The 22,170-nt window shown below is 51.6% G+C and overlaps 1 protein-coding gene across 6 annotated transcripts in view; it reads right to left on the bottom strand.

Moving 5' to 3' along the window:
• CRACDL (CRACD like) overlaps window positions 1-22,170 on the bottom strand; it is a 131,777-nt gene that overhangs the window by 7,318 nt on the left and 102,289 nt on the right. For all 6 annotated transcript variants that reach the window (XM_055399580.2, XM_055399579.2, XM_055399576.2 and 3 more), the window contains 3 exons: window positions 21,995-22,159; window positions 15,831-16,058; window positions 10,187-11,714 (listed from right to left, as the gene is read on the bottom strand). In XM_055399580.2, the coding sequence (XP_055255555.2) occupies window positions 10,187-11,714; window positions 15,831-16,058; window positions 21,995-22,159 (1,921 nt within the window). The remainder of the gene's footprint in view (window positions 1-10,186; window positions 11,715-15,830; window positions 16,059-21,994; window positions 22,160-22,170) is intronic.

The raw sequence follows: 22,170 nt of genomic DNA, 5'->3' as shown, positions 1-22,170 counted from the left end.
CTAAATGGACCTTTACTCAGCCATTAAAAAGAATGCATTTGAACCAGTTCTAATGAGGTGGATGAAACTGGAGCCTGTTATACAGAGTGAAGTAAGCCAGAAAGAAAAACACCAATACAGTATACTAACGCATATATATGGAATTTAGAAAGATGAAAATGATAACCCTGTATACGAGACAGCAAGAGAGACACAGATGTATAGAACAGTCTTTGGGACTCTGTGGGAGAGGGTGAGGGTGGGATGATTTGGGAGAATGGCATTGAAACATGTATATTATCATATGTGAAACGAATCGCCAGTTCAGGGTCGATGCATGTTACAGGATGCTCGGGGCTGGTGTGTGGGGATGACCCAGAGGAAGGATAAGGGGAGGATGGAGGTGGGAGGGGGAACTCATGTACACCCGGGGCGGATTCATGTCAAAGTATGGCAAAACCAACCAATATAATATTGTAAAATAATTAGCCTCCAATAAAAATAAAAAGTTAAAAAAAAAAAAGCACTCCAAATTAATCAGGAGTCACGCAGTGCTTGGGCAGTGACCAGGGGAGGAAGTCAGTCCCTGCTCACCTTCTTCACGCCCCCTCGGGCCTCCGCGCTGCTTGGGGTCCTGGGACCCCTTGTCTTTTCGACAGCTGCCCCGCCCTCCTACTCCTCCTCTGCAGTTCCCTGAAGGCTTACTCAGAATCCCTCCTCCCATTTTCATTTCCTAACGAAGACCTCAGACCAGCAGGGGCAGAGAACCTGCCTCTCCGAACGCAGTGGTACCATGCAGCTCTCAGGGAAGCGCTGCTGTGTCTGCCAGCCTCCTTCTCAGGGCGTGGCGGGCAGACTGTCCTTACACCGCTCCCCTCCTTCTGGGTCAGGAGGCACCGCTGTCATCCCAGCTCCTCTGAACCCACCTTTCCTTCGCCTACTCATCGCCTCTCTCACAACCTCCACACCCAATCCGGGAATAAAAGCCCCTGCTGCCTTCACCGTCTCCCCCTGGAGTGTTTACATCAAAACAAGTGAGTTCTGGCAAGGCCTTTGCCCCTGGCTCACAGACAGGTCAGTACAGCATCTCGTGCCCACTGATCCACATAGGACACAGTTAAACTGTGATGATAACTATCAGCATGTCAAGGTTTTACAACGAATCCGGTCCCGGTGAAAAGGGCTGATGGGCTGATGGACTTAAACAGTGTTCCAGGTCAATACAGCCCAGGGTCTGGTAACCCAGCGTATTTGTGGAGGGGACGGGGGGGGTGGGGAGTCCTTGTCCAGGGCCGGGGTTTGTGCAGGCTCCAGTGCAGGAATTTCTGTGATTTTTTTTTCTCCCAAATGGGGACCTGAAGTCTGCTCTGTTGGTTGATCAACTGTAACAGTTTGGGGTGGGGCTTCCCTGGTGGCTCAGATTGTCAAGAATCCACCTACAATGCAGGAAACCCAGGTTCAATCCCTGGGTTGGGAAGATCCCCTGGAGTAGGGAATGGCTACCATCCCAGTATTCTTGCCTGGAGAATTCCATAGACAGAGGAGCCTGGCGGGCTACAGTCCATGGGGTCACAAAGAGTCAGACACAACTGAGCAACTAACACTAACCCATTCACTCACTCATATAACTTTTAAGCCTCTGTGGCTCGTAGGTAAACGGCAACCCAGTCCAGTATTCTTGCCTGGAGAATCCCATGGATGGAGAAGCCTGGTAGGCTATAGTCCACGGGGTCGCAAAGAGTCGGACACGACTGAGTGACGGAACGGAACGGAACGGCTCGTAGGTAAAATTTGTGAAAATATTTTTAGAGAAAAGTCAACATGTGAACCATATCTGGATCTGGATGTGCAGGGCTGGGCATCTGGTCACTCAAGGGCATGTGAATTGGGAGCTCCAAGGGTCAGATATTTGGCCAGGCTCTTTGAGTTCAGGGCCTGAGCCCAGGCCTCAGCATGTGAGGGCTGGCAGACCTTGTACAAACATTCAGCCCAACTCCCACACCTCATCGTGGTGACCTGGGAGCCAGCAACAGACTCCAGGGCACAGAGCTGTGATGGAGGAACCTGGATTGAAAGCTCATTTGCTCAAGCGCAATTAAGACAGTCTAAGCAGAAAACAACGACCAGAGTCTTCCGAGCACAGAGACAACCCATCTCCCTGACCTGCCAGGTGATGGAGCCAGGACCTTATACGGATATGAGGATGGAAAGACACTGTAATTTGAAAATAACTTTGAGGGCTTCCCTGGTGGCTCAGTGGTAAAGAGCCCACCTGCCAATGCAGGAGACATGGGTTTGAGCCCTGACCGGGGAAGATGCCACGTGCTTCGGAGCAACTAAAGCTGAGCACCACAACTCCCAGGCCTGTGCTCCAGAGCACGGGAGCCGAAACTACTGCAGCCCGCTCACCGTAGAGCCTGTGCTCTGCAATAAGAGAAGACATCCCACTGAGAAGTCTGCACGCTGCAACTAGAGAGTACACCCCCCCGCAACTAGAGAAAGTCCGTGCGCAACAACAAAGATCCAGCACAGCCTTAATTAAATAAATTAATTTTTAAAAAGCTGGGACAGGAGAATCCCATTCCCGCTCCCTGTTCTCCACAGCTGAGAGGAGGTTTCGGTTCATCCTTAGGGAAATGTGACTGTATGGTATGAAACCACATCACAGTCTGCAGTTAAAATGCTCTTGCTGCCCTGTGAGTTACTACTAATCTCCTTTTACAAAGGAGGAAATTAAGAGGCAGCAGTTGACAAACTCATTTGCTCAGAATCTCACAGCCCAAGGGGTGGACCCCAGAATCAAACCTCCAAACTCAGGCTCTTCAGTCTCCCCAGCCAGTGCCTGCCTGGCTCACTCCCCTGCCTCATCCCTGCCCCTGGTCACACAAACAAGGTGGAGGGCCACCCGCTGCAGGTCAGGAGCCCCCACATCCCACCCTCGGCACAGATATCTTACGGAGAAGTGAAGTCGTTGATGTTCTCAGGGAGCTGGTGGCAGGGGTGGGGCTGGAGGAAGCATCAGAGGGAGGGAAGGGGTGGCAGATGAACTTGGGGGGTCAGAAATGTTGACTGTGGCCAGAATCTAAACTGCCTTAAATGCCTTACACGAGAGTGTGGATTTTATTCTAAATATAATGGGGAGGCATCCAGAGGATTTAAAAACTTTTTTAACTGGAGGAACATTGGTTTACAATGTTGGTTGGTTTCTGCCACACAACAACGCACAGCAGCCACATGTATACATATATCACCTCCCTTTTGAGCCTCTCTCCCACGCCACCCCTCGAGGTCATCACAGAGCACCAAGCTGGGCTCCCTGTGAGCATCTTCTCACTAGCTTTACCCTGAGAAAACCGAAACAGAAGAAGGCACGTGTACCTCAGTGTTCACGGCGGCACTATTTACAATAGCCAGGACACAGAAGCAACCTAGATGCCCACTGATACCCACAAGCTTTAAAGCGGAAAGTTCCAGGGTTAGACCCATGACTTGGGAAGAGTGAGGAGAAAGTTGCAGGGAGAGGGCGCTGCAGGGGTCAGGTTAAAGGTGCTGAGCACTGACCTGGGGGCAGGTGGGGGAGGATAAAGATCTTCACATCAGAATGACCAGGACGCGCTGACCGAGGTGTAAGACATGACTGAGCTTCATCCGTCAGATGGAAGAAAAGAAACTAAAAATAGACTGACAACACCCAGCACAGATGAGAGGTTGGAGATACAATCTCGTCTCTGCTCTTAGAAGGGTGACTTGTGCGACCTTTATGGGGCCATCTGAAGTTGGCTATTCAATTAAAACTTTCTAGCTCTGTGAGCCAGAAAATCCACTTTTAAGAATCTATGCTATGGTTTCCCTCGTGGTCCAGTGGCTGAGAATCCGCCTGCCAAGGCAGGGGACATGGGCTTGATCTCTGGTCCGGGAAGGTCCCACATGCCACAGAGCAGCTAAGCCTGGGAGCCACAGCTACTGAGCCCACGCGCTGCAATTGCTGAAGCCCATGCACCTCGGGCCTGTGCTCTGCAGCAAGAGAAGCCACGGCAATGAGAAGCCCGCACATCGCAACTGGAGTGTAGCCCCTGCTCTCCGCAATTAGACAAAAGCCCGCGCGGCAACGAAGACCCGGCACAGCCGAAAATAGGTAAATCTTTAAAAAAATCTATCCTAGAGATAGAATTCCCCAGTGGTTATGACTCCAAATTTTCACTGCTGAGGGCCCGGTTTTGACCTCTGGTCAGGGAACTAAGTTTGACCCCTGGACAGGAAACTAAAATCCCACAAGTCTTATGACATGGCCAAAACAACAACAACAAACGGTCTAGCCCAGCTTAGAAAAATGATTGTGTGAACACACAGAATTAAAATGAACAAGGATGGTTACTGCAACAGTGTTAGCAAAAGAAAGAAAAAAAAACCCTGTCATCAGTCGGAATGCCCTTCGGCAGGGGAATGGCTAAATAATATATGGTATGGGAGAAGGCAATGGCAAGCCACTCCAGTACTCTTGCCTAGAAAATCGCATGGACAGAGGAGCCTGGTGGGCTGCAGTCCATGGGGTCACTACTAGGCGGACACGACTGAGCGACTTCACTTTCACTTTTCACTTTTACATTGGAGAAGGAAATGGCAACCCCCTCCAGTGTTCTTGCCTGGAGAATCCCAGGCACGGCAGAGCCTGGTCGGCTGCCATCTATGGGGTCACACAGAGTCAGACACGACTGAAGCGACTTAGCAGCAGCAGCAGCAGCATATGTACTCTGGTGGCTCAGATGGTAAGAATCAGCCTGCAATGTAGGAGACCCTGGTTTGATCCCTGGGTGAAGATCCCCTGCAAAAGGGAATGGCAACCCATTCCAGTACTCTTGCCTGGAGAATTCTATGGGCAGAAGAGCCTGGCGGGCTGCAGTCCACGGAGTTGCAAGAGTCAGACACAACTGAGTGACCACACACACACACACACACACAGTCCACGGAGTTGCAAGAGTCAGACACAACTGAGCGACCACACACACACACACACACACAGGTTGCCCTTAAAAGAATGAGGACAAGTGGCTCACTCTGATCAGAAAAGATGCCCACTCCTTATTGTGGAGTGAAAATGTCTAACTGCAAGCTAACGTGGATAGCATTTTTATGATTAAAAAAAAAACATTGCCGGGGACTTCGCTGGCAGTCCAGTGGTTGAAATTCTGTGCTTCCACTGCAGGGAGCGCAGATTCAATTCCTGATTGGGGAGCTAAGATCCTGCATGCCCATTGGTGTGGCCCCCAAAATAAATAAAAGCTCAAAAAATAAAAGAAGACTGCTGCACCTACCTGTGACCGCGACTGGCGTGAGAAACAGGGATGAACCTGTCAGTGGTGGTGCGCTTTGCGCGTGTAGATGTGTGTGGGAAGGGCTTAGGGAGGGTCAGAGGCGGGTGGAGAGGAGGCTACTCCATCTTTTTCTGTCATTTAAGAGATTGTTTTAAAATGTACATACAGTGAAATTCATTTTCCTGCCATACGGTTCTATGAGTTGGAATACAGACTTAAGATGCTGTGACAGCCGCCACGAATGGGCCACAGAACGGCGTCAACACCCCCAAGTCCCCTCTTGCTAGCCCTCGGTAGCCAGTTATTCAGTCACGCACGCAGTTGTGCCGACTCCGACTCCACGGACTGCAGCCCGCCAGGCTTTCCTGTCTTCCACCATCTCCCACTCCTGCCTAGAGAACCCCATGGACAGAGGAGCCTGGCAGGCTACAGCCCATGGGGTGGCACAGAGTCAGACACGACTGAAGCAGCTTATCACGCACGCATGTCCACGGAGTCAGTGAGGCCATCCCGCCATCTCACCCTCTGTCGCCCCCTTCTCCTCTCGCCCTCAATCTTTCCCAGCAGCAGGGTCTTTTCCAGTGAGTTGGCTCTTGGCTCAGGTGCCCAAAGTACTGGAGCTTCAGCGTGGGGAGAGAAGGGGACGGGCAGGACACCGGCACCACACCTGTTGTGGGGTGCGGCTTCCGTCCTGGCCCTGCTGGGCGGGAGTTACCACACAGGGAAGCAGGCAGGGAGAAGCAGATGCACGCAGCTGGAGGAGCCTGGAGAAGGCAGGGAAACTGAGGCCCAGAGTGTGGACCACACTGACTTGCCAGGAAGGGACCATGGGGGGAAGGAGAAGGATAAAAAGACAGGTAGGTGTGAATGAAGTTGGCTTTCTTTATGAATAAAAGACACAAATATATTTTTAGGACACCAAGAAAAAAAAAACCCACCAAACTCCTTGTATTCTACTTAAACAAACTTGAATACACTGAAATAACTGCCATTAGAGAAGGTGTCAACCTCTTTGAGCTCATTTCCTTCATAAAACATCCCTGGCATCCAAAGACAAGAGGAACATCTACCTACTCTCACCACCTGCTGCCTCCCTGAGCCCTAAGTTCCTGGGGCTGTCATGCTCTTCCTGACTACCTTTCGGGGTCAGAACAGCACACTGTCCAGCTACTCTCCAAAATATCCAACAAGTGTCCACCACTATGTGGAAGATAAGTCACACAGACATGACTAGAAGGAAGGCCAACAGGAATAACATCCAGAGAATGAACTTAAAAGTGATGACTTTTTTCTCTGTATGTTCAGTATTTCACCATTTTTCCTGTGCTAATTTGAATCCTGTGAGCAGAAAGGTGCTTCCAGTCTGGTAATTTAGACCGTGGGACAGATTGGTCCTGGCCAGCTCAGTCAGCAGAGCATGGGATTCTAGCCCCATGGTGGGTGGTTGCTCCTCAGTATTGGGGCTTCCCTGTTGGTTCAGACAATAAAGAATCTGCCTGCAAGGCAAGAGACCCAGGTTTAATCCCTGGGTTGAGAAGATCCCCTGGAGAAGGGAATGGCCATCGACCTCAGTATTCTTGCCTGGAGAGTTCCGTGGACAGAGGAGCCTGGTGGGCTGCTGTCCAGGGTGGCAGAGTTGGACACAACTGAGTGATTACTACTTCCACCTTCACAGACTGGTCCAGCAGGGATGTGGGAACTGTCCTGCACACGTGAGCAGGGCTCCTAACCCAGGGCCATTCACCTGCTACGGCAAGTGAGCTGAGCAGATTAACCGGTCTCCTTCGTGTTGACAAGCACAAACGTGCTGGGCTCACAGTGAACACCCCAAGGTGCCCCGTGAGACTCAGCCCAGGCTGCAAGCTGGGCTCCTGCTTATTGCAACAACCATCATATTCTCCCTGAATACCACATCCTCGTGTTTCTTCATCTTGAGAGCAGACAGACAGGCTGTGAGGAGAGGAGGGAAGGAGCTGGAGTCCCCGAGGCAGAGTGGGGCCCCAGATAGGGTCCCTCCATCACCCAGCTCATGGTCGCACCCCCTCAGGGAGATGGGGAGGTGGCAGCCCATCTGGGGGCTCTGGGTAAAGTGCTGTCACAACGAGATAATGAACAGTAGCACTTAGGCCTTTCTAGAAAACTGGGTAATATGTTGTTACAACTTTTTATTATCTATATGTTTTATGTGAATTTAATTGCCTTCAGCTGCGGTAATTTGGGGGCAAGGACGATAGCAGAAGTTACGATAACGAATTGAACCACAAGCAGACCCAGTGTCTGGGGAAGGAGTGGAGACCGTGTCACTTAACGGGCTCCAGGAGCCGGGGCTCTGAGACTCTGCTCTGGCCTGTGGGAGGCAACCCCCAGACTCCACGGTCCCAGGTGGGACGAGAGAGCAGCCCCACCCTCTGCTGGCTCTCATGCCTCAAGTCTGGAGGAGGAAATGGCAGCCCACTCCAGTATTCTTGCCTGGAGAATCCCATGGGCAGAGGAGCCTGGCAGGCTACAGGCCATGGGGTTGCGAAGAGTCGGACACGACTTAGCAACTAAACAACAACCGAGAGGGTCAGTTCCCCAAAGAACATAAGAATCATCTCTCTCTGCACTGATGCAAAAATCACTTCCTGTGCCCCCATAGTGACCTAGATTCTTCCCTCCAGAACTCACCTGAGTCAGTTATTGCTATGGCTTAGGGAATGCTAATAAAGTTAGACAGATGAGACAATTCTCTTCCACTATTTAAGCAAAGAAACGAATAAGTATTATATTGTCTTTTATGTGCTGTGCTAAGTTGCTTCAGTTGTGCTTCAACCCAGGGATGGAACCCGCGTCTCTTATGTCTCCTGCAGTGGCAGGTGGGTTCTTTACCACTAGTGCAGCCTTAATCAAAAGAAAAAAACACATGGTTTTTTCTATGGTCTCTAACTACAGACCATTCCAGCCAACTGTTCTTGACAATGAACAAGGCCTAACGCTCCCAGCTTAGGCTGAGGAAGTTATAAATTATCAATCTGTCAAGCATCGCCCTCTGAAGTTTCTTTTCCAGCTCTGACCATGAAGCTGAGTAGCCTATGTTTAAGTTCCATTCATTTGGCAAGCCCGTGACAGAAGACATCTTCAATTCTAGGCCACGAAGGTGGATGGTGCTGATGTCAGGGTTTTATCTGCAGCCCCCTCCTCCATGGCTAGTTCAGTGGCTTTCTGAATCACGCTATAATAGCTTCAATAATCTGGAAATTTGCAGAGTGGATCACCAGTTACAGTTTGAACCTCCCCCAAAGCTCCCTATGATTCTAATGCAACAGCAGCAACGCAAATTACAGCCAAGGGGTCTGAATCAGGAAAGTGACCTGTGGTGGCTCTTTCAGGGATGTTTCTCTGGAAACTTCACCCTGGAAACACCTGCATCTTTGGGTGTCGCCTTAGGAATTTAAAGCCCCTGATTATCTTCTTTTTTTTAATTTTCTGAATTTTTTAAAATTTATTTTTAATTGGCGAATAATTGCTTTACTGCATCGTGTTGGTACCTGCCATGTACCAGCGTGACTCAGCCACAACTATACATATGACCCCTCCTTCTTGAACTTCCCTCCCACTCCCCACCCAATCTAGGTGGTCACGGAATGACAGGCAGCGCTCCCGGTGTTACAGAACAACGTCCCACTAGCTACCATTAATACTTCATATATGGTAATGTATGTGTCTCAATGCTGCTCTCTCAATTTCCCACCCTCTCCTTCCCCCGCTGTGCCCACACAGAGCCCTTTATACACTACACTTTCACTAGTATCTTAGGAGAAAGACCACAGCATCTTTGAACCTGTCCTGCGTGTGCCCTTCATCTCTCTTTTAGGGTGTGGGATCCCTAAGAACTGGCTTCTATTTCAGCTGTTGCACAATGAGTCCTAGACTTACAGCACCCACTTAAAACATCCTGAAAGTTGTGCTGTTTTATAAAATCTACCATGTAAAATTTCTCCTTAGGGTCCCCATATCGCACACACAAAACTTGCATGCCTAGTTCCATTTTTGGCACACCAACTGCCATTAATAAAAGAAATCAACCATGAGAGATTCTTCAGCTCTGCCGAATGTATCTGTTTCCAACAGATTTCATGAAACACTATAAATAGTGATGCATGTCAAAGACACAGAAAGGTCATCTATTTTGTGTCTTCTTTTAAAAGGCAGCTGCTTTAGAAGTTTTTTGCTTTCTATCCCAACCTTAACACCATCTCCCTTTGGGGACAGTTCACACCTAACCCGCTGAGGAACTCACAGACTCAGGACTCCAATAGAGGAGATGCTTTCTGTGTGAAGCTGGGCCCTGGGAGCCTGACTGTTAAATAGGAGGAGCTTTTTCCTTGGGAGCAAAGGTCAGAATGATGCTAAGTGACAGCAGAGCCAGATGCTTCATTTATTACCAAGAACCAGCTCAGGCCCCAGGAGGACCCCCACCCAGAGAACACACATGTCCCAGGAGTCTGGGCCTCTGGAGAAAGCAGCATGTGAGTGGTCCACTGAAGAGCCCACCTCCTCCCGGAATGGTTCTACATTTTCCTGACTTCTCTGAACAGGGCACATGGGATCTTAGTTCACCAACCAGGTGAACTAAGGTGAACTAAGGCACCAACTGGTTCCAATGCCTTCTGCACTGGAAGCAAGGAGTATTAACCAGTGACCACCAGGGAAGTCCTCTCCATTCCTAACTCTTGATCAAATATGTTAGTGTTATCAACAAAAATTTTAATTTTTCTTCCAGTTCCCCGGCAACAGGGTTTTCACCGAATGCATTTACATACCTTAGGGATGCCCAGAGAGAAGGCCCAGTTGACCTGATCTCCCCCAGCCCCTCTGCACACACCCTCCCCAGGCCGCTCCACATGGTCTCTTACCAACTGCCCTGTGTGGTGACCTCCTCTCAGCCCGGCTCTCCTTCCGGGGGTCCATGGGCAGCCCCACCTTCTCGGGGTCCCCAGAGCTGGTGTCGGGGGGCGCGGGCAGCTGCGGGAGGGTGAGGGTCTGTAGCAAGGGCTTCCTGGGCAGGGGCGGCTTGGAGCTGAGCTGCTCCGTGGGCCGGGTCTTGGCCTTCCCCAGTTCACTGGGGGGCCTGGCGCCTCGGGTGGAGGGGCCGCTCCCCAGAGGCCCCTTGTCGTCCCTGGACAGCAAGCTCAGCTCTCCTCTCTCCAGCCTGACCTCCGCGCTGTACCTCTTGATGGCTTTCCCCTCCGGGCAGGGAGCTTCTCTGTGTTTGAAGGACAGAGACGTGGAGCGGAGCTTGACGGGGAACCGGCAGTCTTCCCCGCCTGCCGCCCGCTCCTGGGCAGCCGGGTCGGCCGTGTCCGGAGAGCCGCGCTCGGCTGGGGCAGGCGGCTTCCGAGGGCCGGGCTTGGGGCCCTGGGGTTCGGGGGCCGCCGGGAGGTCGTCGAGGGCGGCCTCACTTTTCCAGGCCGGGCCGCTCCGGAGAAGCGGCAGCCGGCCGGCCGGGCCACGGGGCTCCAGCAGTCGGCCTCCCGCGCGCGGCCACTCCCGACCCGACGACACCGAGAACTTCTTGGCGGCCCCGCGCGCCTCGCAGCCTCCGTGCTCTGTCTTGCGCTCCGGGGCGCCCGAGGGGGACCCCGTCCGCTCGGCCTTTGGGGGCACCGGGGGGGCGGCCCCCTGCTCCGGGGATCGGGGTGTGGGCGCCCGGAGAGGCGCCTTGGAGGCGGGAGGCGAGGGGGCCTTGTGCTTCAAGCAGCTCTTGGGGGGCGGCGGACTGGGGGCCGCGGCTGGACTTTCCAGCCCTGCACCCTCTGGCGCCGGCAAGTCCGGCAGCGTCTCCTTCTGGCCCGCCCTGTCTGTTCCGTCCGGACCAGGGGGCGTCTCTGGGGTGGCGGCGGGGCCCAGCTCAGGAGGGGTCGTGTCCCCCTCGGGGACGCAGGGAGACAGTCGACCCTCGACGTTGTCTCCCGACGCACAAACCGCCTCATCCACTGTGTCCCCGCCGGGGGGACACGCGCTTTCCGAGGACATATCTTCCCTCTGGTTCTCGCTGTCGGGATTAGGATTGGGGAAGCCTTCCGGGCGAGATGGGGACTCTGAGTCGGGAGTTGGGCCTGACAGGAGCTCTGTGACCTCCATGGCCTCCAGGGTGGCCTCCGGGGTGGCCGGGCGGCTGGAGGGGTTCTCCCCTGGGGGGCTCTCTTCCTCCGTGCTGGCAGTGAGCGCCGGGCAGTGCTGCAGGCGCGCCCGCCGCACACGGGGCCCCACGGGTGGCAGCGCGGTGGCCGGCCCCTCTGGCTCAGAGCCTCTGTCCTGTCCTGCCTCCTGTTGCCCAGAGCTGGGCTGCTCCTCCGTGCTGACTTGGAGTGGTGGTTTCTCATCGACTTCCTCCTCCTCTGGGGTGCAGGTCAGATCGCTCAGGGATTCCGACTGTGCTCTCTGATAGTAAAGGGACAATGGACACCAGCATTAGGACGAATATTAGGAAGGCTATGGCCTCCCCATAGGGCTTCCCAGGTGGCCCAGTGGTAAAGAACCCACCTGCCAATAAAGGAGACACAGGTTCCATTACTGGGTCTGGAAGATGCCCTGGAGAAGGGAATGGCAACCCACTCCGGCATTCCTGCCTGGGAAATCCCATGGACAGAAAGTCCATGGAGTTGCAAAGAGTTGGACAAGACTAAGCAACTAACACTTTAACTTTCTTTTCATGTCCTCTTTGCACTTAGAGAACTGGAAGCTCAAAGAGGTTCCCGGCTCTGCCAAGACTGAGCTAATAGGTGGCTGAGGGGCAAAGCTGTTCCCTCTGACCCCCATGCTGCCCCAGAGCCCGTGTCCCATGTCAATGCCCTCTCTGTCCAGGGCTGTACACTCATAGTGAAGGCAGGCTGGTTTGCCTAAAAGCCAGTTCATATCATATCCAACACAGTCAATAGCAAACCATCTCTGATAGGACAAAGCCCAAACTTTTCAGTTCAATTTGAAGTCTTGTATTCTCCGGTTTTAAATTATTTCTCCCAGTCCCTACTCAGGTCAAGCTAAGCCCCTGCCACTGTATGCGCCAGATTCTGGATCTGAGTGACTGGTTGGCTGGCTGCTCCTGGCTCACCTCCAGGGCTCCCCCAGGACCTCCAGAGCTATCTCCAATTTCACTCCTGAAGAAAGCCTTGCCTGGTGTGGTGTGACAATAAGACATAGCCTTGGGGCTTCTCTGGTGGCTCAGACAGCAAAGAATCTGCCAGCAATGCAGGAGACCTGGGTTCAATCCCTGGGTCAGGAAGATCCCCTGGAGAAGAGAATGACTACCCACTCCAGTATTCCTGCCTGTTATATCCCACAGACAGAGGAGCCTGGCAGGCTACAGACCATGGGGTCACAAAGAGTCAGACACAACTGAGAGACGAACACTTGTGCTATTTTTCTTCCGAAAGGTCTCTGGAATCTACAGATAGTCCACTTCCTCCCTGCTATCCACAAAGTCAATTCCTGCTCTTTTAGGAAGGAAAGGAGATCAAGGTAATCAGGATCATTCAAAAGCAAATGTGAAAATGACCAAAAGGCCAAGAGCGTTGAGGCTGGTGTTTTCAACAAGACTTTAGACCTGTCTTTAGATTTTTCAAGCATCACCCTGGCTGCTGCACACGTGCAGTGACCTTCTGTCTTTTTAGGAAACCCCCAGGGGGCTGTCTGCAATAGCTTTCTGTTGTTATTTTAACACTTCCCAGCTGGCATCTGCTTGCTAACACAAGATAACTGGGATGTTTGTGACGACACCAAAGCTAGCTGTTCCAAGATGCACAACCCTATTCTTCTGGTTTTGAAAAGAGGAATATGTGAAATTCCCAGAAGAATTTTCAAAGGTTGCAGGTTCCTAAGGTGTTATTGGGGGTGTCCCTGGTGTTGCTAGTGGTAAAGAACCTGCCTGCCAATGCAGGAGACGTAAGAGACATGGATTCGATCCCTGGGTCGGGAAGGTCCCCTGGAGGAGGGCACGGCAACCCATCCCAGTATTCTTGCCTAAAGAATCCCATGGACAGAGGAGCCTGGCGGGCTACAGTCCATAGTGTCACAAAGAATCAGTCACGACTGAAGCGACTTAGCAAGCATGCAAGGTTTTACTGGTCTTTTGTTACTGCGGGAAATCCTTGATGTGGAAATCCTTTAGGATATGGGTCATGTTTTAAAATGACTGGAACTCAGGCTAAGTCAGCATAAAGTTGAGGAGCAGGCCTGGCTTGGGTACATCCAGTTTGAGCCACTGGCAGCTCCAAGGGGGTTACAGTGGGGGACCAGGAAGGAGGAAGCTGGCATGGACCCAACAGTGACACCGGTGACACCTCTGTGCAATCCAGAAAATACAGACACCTCCAAAAACGTATCCATGTCTGCTCCTGACCCAGAAAGGGGGCAAGATGTGCAGAAGACAGAGTTTAAATTGAGGAATGACTGAGTTTACACAGACTGCCGAAATCAGTCTGTGTAAATCAGTAAATCAGTCTGAAATCTTCTTATTCTAAAAGATGGGGTTCGAGAGCTAAGTCAAGTTCAAAAATAAAGAAAGAGGAAGAGTTCTGCCCAGGGGAAGTAAGAGAGGATGATGCATTTCCACCTAGAGTATGAGCTGGGCTTCCTGCTGCCAAGTCCTGGCCAGGCAGTGGCTGGCCACACACACACCCTTCCAGGGCAAAAGACATCCCCATGGGAAGGAAGCTCAGACCTGAGGGCCAGAGGGAGCTGGCTTTGACCTTGCCCTGTGGCTGCACTCAGCATGAGGACAGGCAGATTGGAGTTGCTGGGTCTTGCAAGTCCCAGTGGCACTGAGCCTTTAACTGGAGAGACACTGCATACATAAGCATTTGCCCAAATACCTAGGGGGGCACAGGACAGGACATTAGCCTGAAGGTAACACGGCCTCCTTCTTTCTGCAGCGTTATTCCCTCAGAATTCAATCCTGCTGGCTTGAGTTTAGAAAGCACCTTCCACAATTAAAGAATGTGAAAATCCTACATTACTTCATGTAAACCTTTAGATGAAGAACAAAACTTACTGTATGACTTGGGGCAAATTATAACATCTCTGAGTTCATCACTATTCCCTTTATTTAAAATCTAGTCTGTAAACCAATTATATCAAGTCTAGAACCAATTCCATAATATAATAAGCAAGAGACAGACAGGGAGAAAAAAAAGAAAAGCACCTTCCACATGCCCAGAGGAAAAGGCACTCTTTCCAGGGCGTCCCTGAAATCTGAGAGAGCCTACCCACTGCCTCCAGCTGAAGTGTCCAGCTTGCCCTGGTACCTCATCAACACCTCATGATCTTGTCCTGAGGGAAGGAGGAAGGGCTGTCCGTCTCTGAATATCCCTTTCTTAGCCCTGTCATTCTCCGCGGCCAGGCTGGCCCCACACCCTGCTTCTCAGCTCCTCTGGGGATGAGACGTGGCAGCGGTGAGGGTGACAACTGTCCCGTGAACCTGATGCACTGCACGAGTGAGCTCCCAGCTCCCAGGGGGACAAGCTGATGACTGCCCTGGGCAGCACGTCTAAAGAGGGATCCGTCTTTACAGGGCACCACCCCTCTGCCGCTAGGTGGGTCCTCGCCCCAGGCAGTGTTCACTCTAGTTGCTCAGATTCTTCCTGGTCGTTCACTCACACACCTTTGATCATTCATTCAGGCATTCCACTAACATCCATGGGGATGGTATCTCTGTGACTAGTGTTCTCTGGGGCTAGAAGCACAGTCTTCTCACAGAAAGTGAAAAAGTGCTAGTCGCTCAGTCATGCCCGACTCTTCGTGACCCCATGGACTGAAGCCCGCCAGGCTCCTCTGTCTATGGAACTCTCCAGGCAAGAATACTGGAGTGGGTTGCCATTTCCTTCTCTAGGGGATCTCCCCGATCCAGGGACTGAATCCAGGTCTTCTGCATTGCAGGCAGATTCTTTACCGTCTCAACCACCAGCGAAACCCAAGCGCCTCCATTTACAAAGGTCACATCTGTGTGTGGCCAGTGCCATGAAGAAAGTGCCCATGCTGATGGGCAGGTGGGCTGCTTTCCACAGGAGGCTCAGGGGGAACCTCACAGGGAGGACCTGGGAGCCCATACCCCCAAGGGCTGAATGGGGGTGTCCCAAGCAGGGGATATAGCAGGTCCTGAGGCCTGGGATGGAAGACAGCCTGGTGAGCTCCAAAAGAAGAAAGGAAGTCAAAACATGTTTGGTGAGAACGGGAGGAGGTAAGCAGGCAGGGCCTTGTTGTGCCAGGCCTGCAGTGTGATATCACACTGCAGGCAGTGGGAAGGAGGGGCTCCATGGCTCACAGCAGGTTCTTGGCTCGCATTGTAGAATGAATGACCAAACAAATAAATGTTTTTGTTGGGAGGGGCTCATCTGACTTATGTTGAAACCCTGAGCACCCCCAGGGTGCTGGAGTCTGATCATGGTTCCACAGATCATAGGTCCCACAGGGGTAGGTGGTGGTTCAGAGGACGGGGACCCTACAGGGAAGGAACAAGGTGTCTGGGTGCTTGGGGCCTGCACCCTGCCTCTGCCTGGTTACCGAGGACAGCCGCCTCATCTTGCTGGACCGCTGGTTGCGGGGCTTGACAAGGAGCTTGTGCTTGGCCGCAGAGTTGTCCAGGCAGGAGGAGAACTCTGGTGGGTAATCGAAGTCAGCTACAGGCACCATGCTGCTGTCCGAGGTCCTAGGGGAGGTGGAAGTTTCGCTTGCTTGCCTGGAGAAGACCTGGTCCGGAGACTGCGGCCGGGACGAGGAAACCACACAGACCTTCAGGGGACAAGGAGCAGACAGGCCAAGCATCAGCCTCTTGATAGATAGCAAATAGCACAGCCAGCACATCAGCCTCCCCTTTCATCATGTTCATCTCTGGGCTCAGGGTTTGAAATGGCGGGTCAACCCTGCAGGCCTATCACTCATTTCCAAGAATCCAAGTCTGAGGTGCTCCATGACTGGGTAACTCTGCCTTCGCCTGCCCACAGCAGCTGCATAGGGGCTTCAGACAAGGAATTTTCTCCCATGAAACTGACCAGCCCAATTCCTCCGAGGGTGGGGTCAGGCTTGGCCCCATCTCTGAAAGTCATGGGGAAGGCCCAGGGGTGTGAAAGAAGAAAAAGAATATGCTGGTATTCTTGCCTGGAGAATCCCTTGGACAGGGGAACCTGGCGGGCTACAGTCTATGGGGTTGCAAAGAGTCAGACATGACTAAGCAACTAATGCTTCTAACACTAGGTAACTTCATGTTTAATTTTTTTCAGGAACCATCATACTGATTTCCATAGCAGCTACACTATTTTACATTTCCACTAACACTCCACAAGGGTATCAATGTCTCTGTATTCTCTCCACCAACACCTGTTATTTTCTGGGTTTTTTTTTTTTTTTTAATAGTAGCGGTCATAATGGGTGTGAGGTGGTGCAATGTTTACATTTTAACTCAAGACCATAAGTTTATGCACCTCAATATGATTTAGTCAATGGTCTTCTCAGGAATGAGGCAGCAACATGATGATGCAAGTGGCCAGGGGCCTGTTGACATAATTATCTCCTACTATCTGATGCCATGAAATTAAAAGATGCCTGCTCCTTGGAAGAAAAGCTATGACCAACCTAGACAGCATACTAAAAAGCAGAGACATTACTTTGCCTATAAAAGTCTGTCTAGTCAAAGCTATGGTTTTTCCAGTAGTCATGTATGGATGTGAGAGTTGGACTATAAAGAAAGTTGAACGCTGAAGAATTGATGCTTTTGAACTGTGCTGTTGGAGGAGACTCTTGAGAGTCCCTTGGTCTGCAAGGAGATCCAACCAGTTCATCCTAAAGGAGATCAGTCCTGGGTGTTCACTGGAAGGACTGATGCTAAAGCAGAAGCTCCAATACTTTGGCCACCTGATGTGAAGAACTGACTCATTGGAAAAGAGCCTGATGCTGGGAAAGATTGAAGGTGGGAGGAGAAGGGGACAACAGAGGATGAGATGGTTGGATGGTTTCACCAACTTGATGGACATGAGTTTGAGTAAGCTCCAGGAGTTGGTGATGGACAGGGAAGCCTGGTGTGGTGCAGTCCATGGGGTCACAAAGGGTTGGACACGACTAAGCGATTGAACTGAACTGATCTGATGCAAGTACAAAGTTTATCCCTGTCTGCTGGGAGAAGACAATTACTAAAATGAGGGGGTGGGACTTCCCTGGAAGGCCAGTGGTTTAAGACTCCAAGTTTCTACTGCAGGAGGCATGGGTTCAATCCCTGGTTGAGGAACTAAGATCCCACATGCTGTGCAGTCAAAAAAATAAAAAAAACATATTTGTAAAAATAAATAAATAAAATGTGGAGAGGAATCTAAGTGAACGTAATCTCTTTTAGTTCTGTGGTTTTATCGATTCGGGTTCTTACGGGAATAAAATAGGAAAAAATTTTTAAATGAACCATAGGACTCACCGCCAAGTCTCCCTCTGTGCCCGTGGCTTTGACTCCCACCCAGTCGCTGATGACTCGGGAAGTCACCTGCCAGGACAGGTGATGTCTTCCCCAGGAAGTTCTCCTTAAAGTCACAGCAGGATGAGTCCATGTCATTCTGAGTCCCTGTCAGAACCCTTTGCCCTTGTCTGGAGAGACAGTGATATCCACACTTGCTGAGATTCGGGTTTTCTTTCTTACTGTCTGGGACTCAAGAGAGCAAACAAGACGAACTGCTCTGCACATGGGGTGACTCCACGGGTGAGAATGATCCCCAGCGACAACGTGGGCCGTGTCACCCCTCTGTAAACCTGAAGGACCAACATTCCCTGCCTGCTCTTCATGGGGCTCCCCTGAGTGTGCACTGTCCGAGCAGACGGTCCATCCTGGCTCTGAGGCAGGGCGTCTGGGAAGGAGCTGAATGTCTCTGACACTGAACTTGGGCCTCTGTCCCCGAAAAACCACCTGCTGGCCATCACGGCTCATCTTCCTGAAAGGGAACACTGGACCCTCACCTCTGTCTGAGCTGTCGTTCTGCGAGTCCTTGGGGCCCCTTCCTGATCAAGGAGAATCAAGCTCTGTCTCTGATCAGTGAAGCAACTACATGAGCTGGGCTGAGATCTGGGAGAGAGGAGAAGCTGACTTGTCTTTTTATCTGCGGGCCGGCAGCTTCTGGAGTTCACATTTACACTGCTTACTCCCAGTCCCCCAGTTTTCCTGGAATCTGTGCTTCTGGATGATTCTGGAAGTGGAGCATTTACTAAGAGTCTAACAAGTTGCTCTTTGTTGGGGGACTATGGATCAAAGAGCCCTGAGGAAGTAGCCTGGGATTCAGAGGCTTCTGTGGGGTGACCCTGGGTGACAGCTGCTTTACCCTGACCGTCCTCAAAAACAGGGGCCCTGACACTGAGGAGGGGGTGGAGTGTGGCGCACGGGGAATGGGTCCCCGCACGGGGCAGGTCTGGGGGGAGAAGCGGAGGCCTCACTGGCAGTGATGGGTGGGTCACCTTTTGCCGGCAGAGCTGCACCGTCTCCCTGCTCTCTTCCTTCATTACCCAGAGTGAATGAGACCCACCAGTTTGCTACCTTTGACCCCATTTCCTACTTAATGGCAGGAAACCTAGACAAGGACCTCTTAGGTGTGATTTCACCTTAAACATCACTAAACAAACATCATCCCTTGTTACCTCACATGGTAACGCAATTTTAAAAATAACCCCATCCATTTTCTGAAAAACCTATTCCACCAGGAAATGTGACCTTGGCAGTGTCACCAAATACATGTTACTGAAGACCTTTTTTTCATAATAATCTTCACTAAGTTTCTCAGTCGAGCAAGTGGGCCTGTGTGAGCTGTCACAACAGGAAAAGATCAAACAAACAGCCCACAGTCCCACCCTTCTAGGGTTCATGGTCCCATTGTATCAGAAGCTGTGTGTTACATAAATGCAGGTAAGAGTGCACTGTTTCCCCCTCTAGGTCAACTCCTTGGGCCCTAAAAACTTTCAGGGCACAAAATACAGTCACTGCATCTTCAAAACCACAGTAATAATTTTTATTTTTTTAAGTCTTAAAGGCTCAAATTTTGGTTACCGATTATGCCAGTAAATGGGTCCTCAGTTCAGTTCAGTCGCTCAGTCGTGTCCAAGTCTTTGCGACCCCATTTTGGAGCCCAAAAAAATAAAGTCTGACAGTTTCCCCATCTATTTCCCATGAAGTGAGGGGACCAGATGCCACGATCTTAGTTTTCTGAATGTTGAGCTGCAAGCCAACTTTTTCACTTTCCTCTTTCACTTTCATGAATGGGTCCTATTACCCAATTTAAAAAAAAAAAAGAATGTCACTATGAAAGGAAGGATGTTGAGGAGGACAAGGTCAGCCCTGCCCTGAATGAATGGCTCCCAGTCAGCTAACTATGGAATTTGTGCATCACGGCACTCTGTGGGTTTGAGGCTGGGTTCACACTTGAATCCTTAACAGATTTAGAAGCTACCAACTCTCCTGTACTGTGTGTCCCAGCTAAACGCAGAGAACCACGCTGTTGGGAAAGTCAGAGGTCCATGGGATGGAGTGGAGGTGAGTCAGCCTATAGTGGCTCACGTTCCCCCACCACATGGCACAAAACACACCAAATCACACACATTCCTAAGGCTCCGCCAATGAAGATGCCAAGACACGTGAATGTGTGTTACCTGGCGATGACACCTTACACGGCCATCAGCCTGTCACCTTTCCCTGCACCTAAGGAGCGCAGGGTGGGCTTGGAGTCCAGGAAATGGGCCACACCTTCCTCCGTGTCTTCTCTGCTTTCTTGTCCAGCTGGGAAAGCAGGTGTGGGCGGCCCACTGCCCTCTGACCCACTCGTGGAGCAAGCAGGGCAGCATTCTGGAAGGAGTCATTCTCTGGCCTGCTCTGTGGGAACCCCTGCTCTGGGTGTGTTCACACTCAGCTACACCACAGCCCTTCCTCTGCCTTCTGAGAACCCACAGCCACACCCAAGTCAGGTAAATACTCCTTTGCCTGCTTTTGAACTCTGGTGCTGGAGAAGACTCTTGAGAGCCCCTTGGACTGTTAGGAGATCAAACCAGTCAATCCTAGAGGAAATCAACCCTGAATATTCACAGGAAGCACTGATGCTGAAGTTGCAGCTTCAAAACTTTGGCCGCCTGACGTGAAGAGCCAACTCATTGGAAAAGACCCTGATGCTGGGAAAGATTGAAGGCAGGGGGAGAAGGGGACGACAGAGGATGAGCTGGATGGCATCATCGATTCAATGGACATGAGTCTGAGCAAACTCTGGGAGACAGTGGAAGATAGGGAAGCCTGGCGGGCTGCAGTCCATGGGGTTGCAAAGAGTCAACACAACCGAGTGACTGCACAACAATCTGCCTTTGCAGGGGAGCTTCTGAGCTTCCCAGCTGAAGTGACTGCTGAATCTATTTCAGAGCAGCACAGAATCTGAAGAACTCCACCAAGGATGGCCCTTGACCAGGGCACTCAGACCCTCCCTGGGTACACAGGGCAGGGGTGTGGCTCTAGATAACGGATCGAGGAACTGGTAATTCCAACTCCACCCACCCCACCAGGAGGCTTGCCTACAAGGGGGAAATGATCGTCTGTCCATCATTTGTGCATTCGTGTAACACCAGTGATAGGTATTTCATCATTCAGCCCACTCTATGGTTTTGGTGGCTCAGATGGTAAAGCGTCCGCCTGCAATGAGGGAGACCTGGGTTCGATCCCTGGGTCGGGAAGATCCCCTGGAGAAGGAAATGGCAACCCACTCCAGTACTCTTGCCTGGAAATTCCCATGGACGGAGGAGTCCGGTAGGCTACAGTCCACAGGGTCACAAAGTGTCAGACACAACTGAGCAACTTCACTTTCATTTTATGGACTCAGATGGTGGCACTGTGAGCTATGTTGTTTGTATACAAGGAAAAAAGGCTCAGTTCTTCCTCTTGGATTTCACAGTGGATGGGGGGCTTCTGGGAACAGTTCCCCACCTTTTGGGGTCAGAGACACCTCTCCTGCTTGTCAAACTTTCCCTGTTGTCCTGTCCACCAGCGCCACATCTCACATTTCTACCCCTAAACCAACAAGTTCTCAGAGTCCCGAACGCAGATGCAGGAGCCTAGACTAAATCAGCTGTGCTGCCACTCCCTTCTGGTGCTCAGTCACTCAGCCATGTCCGGCTCTTTGCGGCCGCACAGACTGCAGCCCGCCAGGCTCCTCTGTCCATGGGATTTCCCAGGAAAGAATAGCAGAGTGGGTTGCCATATCCCCCTTCAGGGGGTCTTTCAGATCCAGGGATCAAACTCACGTCTCCTGCATTGGCAGGCGGATTCTTTACCACTGAGCCACCTGGGAAGCTCCCTTCTCCCTCCAGCCAAATGTCCTGATGACAGAAAGCACACTCAAACCGGTTTCCTTTTTTAAATGGGATACCTGGTCTGGTCATCTGCTCAGACAGGAAAAATGAGGTTGATTGCATCAGATCTACAACCACCATGAAAAATGTTCCCCAAACCGTATCCCTGAATGAGACCTGAATTTCTGCTCAAAGAATGAAAATAAATACAGCCCAAGGACCGACAGTGGGTTCCAGTGAGCTGGCTGGAACCCCTCTGGGCTGCACTGAGCATGACTCATCATGGGAACCCTAGGGGAACACACACAGGGGCCACCAGAGCCCCTGAGTGGAGGCAGGGGAGGAGGGGATGAAGCCCGTGTGGCGCAGGTTAAACTTGCCTTTATGGTGGTGCCGGAACCAATGTCGTGCAGCAGGGACATCTCGGGGGGGCTCCTGGGCAGACCATCATCCTCAGAGCTCATGCCAGCATCATCTCCCCGCTTGGTTGGGAGGCTCCCGGGAGGAGGAGGCGGCCCCATTTTCACATTACACTGTATTTTTAACTAGATTGGAA

The sequence above is a fragment of the Moschus berezovskii genome, chromosome 11 (assembly GCF_049115385.1).
Source record: "Moschus berezovskii isolate FMDL1 chromosome 11, NW_MosBer_1.0, whole genome shotgun sequence".
NCBI classification, from domain to species: Eukaryota; Metazoa; Chordata; class Mammalia; order Artiodactyla; family Moschidae; genus Moschus; species Moschus berezovskii.
The sequence above is the reverse complement of the archived record's forward strand: the minus strand, read 5'-3'. Positions and strand labels throughout refer to the sequence as shown.